At 47.7% G+C, this 6,308-nt stretch overlaps 2 protein-coding genes across 2 annotated transcripts; one reads left to right on the top strand and one right to left on the bottom strand.

The window, feature by feature from the left end:
* Positions 1–3,152: 3,152 nt before the first annotated feature.
* Positions 3,153–3,835, top strand: BJ212DRAFT_1398062 (kinase-like domain-containing protein; the record flags this gene model as incomplete). The annotated part of the gene is made up of 3 exons (XM_041337263.1): positions 3,153–3,317; positions 3,371–3,695; positions 3,748–3,835. Coding segments are annotated over 2 exons (389 nt in total), but the record flags the coding sequence as incomplete, so codon positions are not given.
* A 188-nt stretch (positions 3,836–4,023) lies between these two features.
* BJ212DRAFT_1041052 (uncharacterized protein) lies at positions 4,024–4,587 on the bottom strand. Its single transcript, XM_041328912.1, has 2 exons — positions 4,114–4,587; positions 4,024–4,044 (listed from the first exon to the last, which is right to left on the bottom strand). Exon 1 carries the CDS (start codon positions 4,466–4,468, stop codon positions 4,124–4,126), a length of 345 nt encoding a protein of 114 aa, XP_041186240.1. The 5' UTR covers positions 4,469–4,587; the 3' UTR covers positions 4,024–4,044; positions 4,114–4,123.
* Positions 4,588–6,308: the final 1,721 nt, after the last annotated feature.

Below are 6,308 nucleotides of genomic sequence, written 5' to 3'. Positions count from 1 at the left end.
TTGGATACACCCATTCCATGGGTGTCTAACTTGCTGTCCCATTCTCGACTGCCACTGTATGCTTTGTGTCTTGTAAGGGTGATGACGGGTGTCGAACTCAGGTACTTGCGTGCAGTGAGCTTTGTTATGATATTTTCCGTTAACAGGGTTTAGGTATTGCATTTATACTCTCTCAAATTTCCGGTGTTCGACACACAAATGTATGGTGATGTCAACCTTGAATTCTGTGAATGGATACTTGATCTTAACGTCAGACACCTTCAAATATTGAAGCTTTTTTGGATTCAAAGGGTGACTGGGGCATGACAAAAGAAGCTGCCAAAACATCGGCAATTCTGCAAAGTTGCGTGGGTTGGTAGGGGAGTGAGAAAGCCATGAATGACTGGGCGCATACTCGGAACAATTCGATACAGTAGGATGAGGAAAGATGGTATTACTGAGTCCAAAGAAAAACCGACAAACGAGTAACGATAAAGTTGGGTGGAAAAAGGAAAACAGATTTGACGCTCTAATAACACCGATAGTAGTCATAGCTGTGAGCCAAGAAGCGAGGAGAAGCAAATGTGATGAATGGAAGGATGAATTAATTCAGGGCGGTTGTACAGCACAGATGGGCCGTGCAGAAGGGCCGTGTCAGGGTATATATGCAAGGCAGCGTCCAAGGCCAATAGTTACACTCACATTCAAGAACCACATTCAAGGATTCACCACTCCTCGACGTCTTCACTGTTAACTTCGGTAACACCAAATTCTCATCTGGACTTTCAGCATGGATGAACTGACAGAGTCAGCTTTACCAGGAGGCCTATCTTCAAATCACTATCAGTGTCGATCGTATAATACATCGGCACCAGCAGACCTCACCTTCGCAGCATTGAACACATCCAAAGAATACTTGCTCGTACTTGATTACTTCACGGTTTCACTGTGGAGACGTAGCCATGGATTCTACATCGACGAAGGCAGCTGCCACAAAACGAATTCTGATGCCATCAATAACTTTGAAGGGTCACGGAGATGAGATTCAAACCATATCTTACTTTCCGGACGGCCAGCGAATGATCAGCGGATCTTGGGACAAAACCAATCGACAATGGGATCTGAATGCAGGCAAGGAGATCGAGGAAGCGCGGAACGTCTGTGAGAAGGATGTAGTATCGGCAGTGGCGGTATCAAGGGATGGTCGATGGGTTGTCACTGGTGGTGAAGATTGGTATGGTGGGAAGTTGCAAACCTGCGATGTTGGGACAGGGATTATGAAAAGATTTGAAGGCCACTCACGGAGGATCATCTGCATCGATATATCCGTGGACAGCAAGCTACTTGCGAGTGGGTCAGAAGGCAGTACATCGCGGGTATGGAACCTGGGCACTGGCAAAGTCGTCGCTGGTCCATTCAAGAGTATTCATTGCCCGGGCGTAGTTCGATTCTCAACAGATTCAAAAAAACTCGCAGTCAAGTCATTTATGGGGAAGTCACTTGAGGTCTAGGATGTCCAAACACAGAAATTGGACGTGAGCATAGGCAGATTTGGTGGAGGAGAACTCACATACGCGCCAATGTTCTGGACAAACAACAACAAAAGCATCATAGCCGCATTTAACTTCACAGATAGCTATAACGCCAAGACGATCTACGAGTTCAACGCATCAACGCTGAAGACTGTTGGAACTCCCTTCATAGGGCACACCAAACTTATAACCGGTCTGGCACTTTCATTTGATGGAGCTCTCCTGGTCAGTGCTGCTGAAGATGTCATCAAGCTCTGGAATTGCGAGTCCCGTCAGCTCCTCGCTTCCTTCAATGCTCATATCTATACTCTTATCCTCTCACCCGACTCGCGCCAACTAGCTTACATGACATCCGCCAACAAGGGTCACAAGATTTACATATGTGATATTCCATCCGACGTCCTCGCGAAGGTTGGCGTGCACACTCTCCGCAAACATTTGCTATTTGTGTGCTAACATTTTCTTACAGGCCAGTGCACGCAACAAGTCAGCCCGCATCAATCTATCACCTCCCCCCATCAGTTTCTGCCCATGGTCACGCAAGGTCCGAATCTTGGACTGACACACATGCAACCTTCTGTATACAGCCTATTGATGGGCGATCGCTTACTGACATGTGGCAGTGGCCTGCTGACACGCAGTCGTCGCCTGATAAGATGTGGGGTGGAGGACCCACGGCAGATCTCCAAAGTGCAACCATATCGCCTGTCATAGTCCTTCCCCCTCCACCGCAGATACACACTTTTACAGTAGGTTCACGACCACTCCAGGCACGCCCCAACTCCCACGGGCTCCTTCCCTCCTATTCCAATGCGCATGCAGTCTTCTCCGCTCGTAATGTTGGACCTGACAATCTTCTCCCTGAAGCAACGCTCCAAGACCTCTCAGATTATATCATTAGGGATGGAGAGTACCCTGTTGCTCGTGGCGGGTTCGGGGAGATCTGGAAATGCACATATAACAAAGATCGTAGTTCAGTCAAAGTTCGTTTGCCTTTTTTTGTCTGCCCATCTGTCTAAAAATTAATAATCATGCAGGTCGCAGTGAAAGCATTGCAGGTGTACATTGATGATCAACTGGGGGCAGCGAAGATGAAAAAAACAAAGGTAAGTATCTGATAGAACAACTAAGTCTGTTACTTACACCACGGGGCGCCGCTTCATAGAGGATAAAGCGTGAACTCAGGATATGTGCCAACCTCAACCATCCAAACATTCTCCCCGTTTTGGTTATACATATGGCTTTGGCCCATTTCTAGCAATAGTCAGTCCTTAGGCGGAGAATGGTAACTTGACGGTCTATTTAGAACGCGAGGGTGCAGCTCATACTCTCGTTAGACGATTCCAGCTGGCAAGTCCCCTCTTCGTGTATTTTGGGTAGACCACAAAACTGATGGAAAACTTAGCTAAGGGATATCATAGCTGGTCTACGATATCGTATGTGATAGACTTTGCTGTTGCCGGATCAAGTCGTGATTAACTATTCCTCATAGTTCACGCCAACAGTGTCATTCATGGTGACTTCAATGGGGTGAGTTTGATCCTCTCGATGTGCCCAATTTCATTGAGACATGAGCTCCAGCCTAACGTGCTGATCCATGGTGATGGCACTGCATGTGTTGCTGACTTCGGCCTTTCCTTGATGTATTCAAAGTTTGTAAGCGCCTCTCAGGCTTCCTGGACATCCACGCTCAAAGGCAACATGCGATGGATGGCTCCTGAGCTTCTTGGAGAGCGGGAGGATGGGTCTCAAGCTCGGCCAAGCGCGCAGAGCGACATGTATTCATTTGGCGGTATCATGCTGCAGGTACGTCCGGGTTAATTTTGACCTCTCGTTGATATCACGAGCTTCACTCGTAGGTCCTCACCAACAAAGTACCCTATTATCACCTCACGAATGATGCCGCCATCATACTTTGCATAGCCAAGTCGCAAACGCCTTCCCGATATCGTTATCCTGAGCTCCCTGAACAATACTGGCAATTTATCGAGCAATGCTGGTCTACTCATCCTTGGAACCGTCCCTCGACGGAGGGAGCTGACACTGCGATCAGCAATGAATTTGACTCGTTGTCCAGACCTAGTTGATTCTTGCACTGTCTCGCATTCAGGAATCTTTTTACAGTACAGCCAGACAGATAAACCTAGGCACACCTGTATAGTAAACGTAGGCTCACCCCAAGATTTCTCTTGTAATATTGGAGCACACTTATGTCGCAAATGAGACACGTCAATTGGAGTCATTGGAGTCGACAAAACAATTATCCTGTTCGCAAATTCTGCGACAACCAAATTCAGCATGCAGGCGAGCACTGGTCTGACTGAGTCTCCCATTGTCGGTCCTTCAAGATAGAATAAAGATGGCTGGTTCACGTTCTCCCGGTACCAGTGCTGATGTCGAAACCCCCTCGTATGGTTCTATACCTATTTCAATTTCCATCACCATTCTGTTCCGCCCCCGTCATACGTCAGGTTTTGCACCACTGGCGTTCGAGAATGGGTTTCAGGTGTTGCACGGCGTCACCAGGCTTGGCCTTTCGAATTATGGGACAGGCACTTCAGTTTTTCAATCTCAAAGTTGGAGGGACATTTAAAGCTCGAACCATCATAAACTCACAGGTGATCGAAGCTCAATCGAGGCAAAAATGGTCGATGACGAAAGGTTGTGTGCTTCGGAAAAGTGAGTGAAGCCTTGGACGAGTATGTACTTGAGAAATTAGAATAGTTGAGACCATGGATGAAGAGAGGTGGTCTCCGTGTTGTCCTGTACAATGTTAATAGCAACTGTTCACGTATCTGGAGCAAAAGTGACCAACGAAGAAAGTTGAATGCTAAAAGCTGATGCCATAGCATATCAAAACTTTCAGGCCATGCTGATACGCCAATAACAAGCACACAGCAACACTGGTGGGTGGGAAATAGAAACAAGATTGGCGCCCTAGCACTGGAAATTTTCATGGCTGTGACAGCCTGTGAGCCTGTCAGTCAAAAGCAAGGAGAAGTAGAATCGAGTGATAGCACATTCTGCACGACAACTGTATCCACTGGCTTTGTGGAATTTCCCCCTCTAGATCATTGATAGCCTCTTGGTAATATCAATTCTCATTGGAACTTCCAATGCGGATGAACTGACGATCAGGTCTACTATATGCAAGGTGCTCGCTAAGGATCTTAAAACCACCGTCAACGTCGAGTCTACAGCACACAAGAGAGCTCACATTCGCACCGTCACACATCCAAAAAATACTTGCTCATACTCGATTACTTTACAATTTCACTGGCGGAGGCATAGCCATGGCTTCTGGTACATCGAGAAAGGCAGCTGCCACGAAACGGATTCTGACACCATCAATGACTTTGGAGGGTCACGAAAAACTAATTCAATCCATATCCTACTTTCCAGATGGCCAGCGAATGATCAGCGGATCTCACGACAAGACGACTCGGCAATGGGATATGAAGGCGGGCAAGGAGATCGAGGAAGCGCGGAATGTTTGTAAGGTTGAGGTATGGGCAGTGGCGGTGTCAAGGGATGGTCGATGGGTTGTTACTGGTGGCAGAGATTCCTCTGGCGATCATGCAGAACTGAAAGCCTGTAAGGTTGAAACGGGGATCGTGAGAACATTCAAAGGGTCATGGAAGATCACCTGCATTGATATCTCTGTGGACAACACGCTCCTGGCGAGCGGGGCAGATGATTATACAACACGGATATGGAACTTGGGTACCGGCAAACTCGTGGCTGGTCCATTCAAGGGCATTGAATGGCCGGGCGCAGTTCGATTCTCAACGGACTCGAAGAAGCTCGCAGTCAAGTCGTGGTTAGGGACGTGCCTTGAGGTCTGGGATGTCCAATCACAGACATTGGATGTGAGGAGAGGGGTTCCTGGTACTGGACCACTTGCAAATACGCCGCTTTTCTGGACAAAGAACAACAAAAACATTATAGCCCCATTCAGCTTCCCCGTGCATCCTGATAAAATCAGCACGATCTACGAGTTTGACGCATCGACGCTGGAGACTGTTGGAACTCCCTTCGAAGGGCATACCCAGAATATCACTGGTCTAGCACTTTCGTCTGATGGAGCTCTTCTGGCCAGTGCTTCAAGAGACTACTCTATCAAACTCTGGGCTATGGAGTCACGCCAACTCCTCGCTTCCTTCGACGTCCAGAACCCCATTACTCTTTTCCTCTCACCCGATTCGTGCAAACTAGTTTACACGACACAGATGAAAGATAATCACAAGATCTACATATGCAATACTCCGCCCGCCGTCCTTGCTCAGGTCAGCGTATGCACCCCCGCAAACATTTACTGCTCGTGTGCTAACATTCTCTTACAGACAAGTGCACGCAAAAAGTCAGTCCGCATGGATCTACTCAATGTGCGTGTTTCATCTTTTGTTTATTACACCACTCATTGATCACTGTCATTGCAGTCCAGTGCAACTCGTCCTCCTACTGGGCGCCGCAGACCAGCAATATCTGCCATACCTATGCCATTGAGACCCCCACCTACGATAAACCCGAAGGAACGCTTTTTCCCTCGCCTCAGCAAACTTCTTCACTTCGCTCCTCGCACAAACGCACTACACTCTGTTCAAAACGATCAACATCCGAGTCGTGATCCCTTAGATGTCTGTTTTTTTTTCTTGTTTCTTTCGCATTTGATTTGACACTCGTCCCACAGGTCCCTGCTACTTTGCCCCTACAATCCCCTCTCTCTGGGCAGGCCGCAACTCAGATTGACCGTGTCAGTCTTGATTTTATTCTCACAGTGCACGACTGAGTATGTAT

Source organism: Suillus subaureus, assembly GCF_016647635.1.
Source record: "Suillus subaureus strain MN1 chromosome Unknown BJ212scaffold_81, whole genome shotgun sequence".
In the NCBI taxonomy this organism is placed as follows: Eukaryota; Fungi; Basidiomycota; class Agaricomycetes; order Boletales; family Suillaceae; genus Suillus; species Suillus subaureus.
Note: the sequence above shows the minus strand (reverse complement) of the source record. Positions and strands in the feature narration are given on the sequence as shown.

Excerpts from the sequence above, each read along its gene's own strand:
- BJ212DRAFT_1041052 (XM_041328912.1), bottom strand. The coding sequence starts at position 4,468 with ATGAAAATTTCCAGTGCTAGGGCGCCAATCTTGTTTCTATTTCCCACC.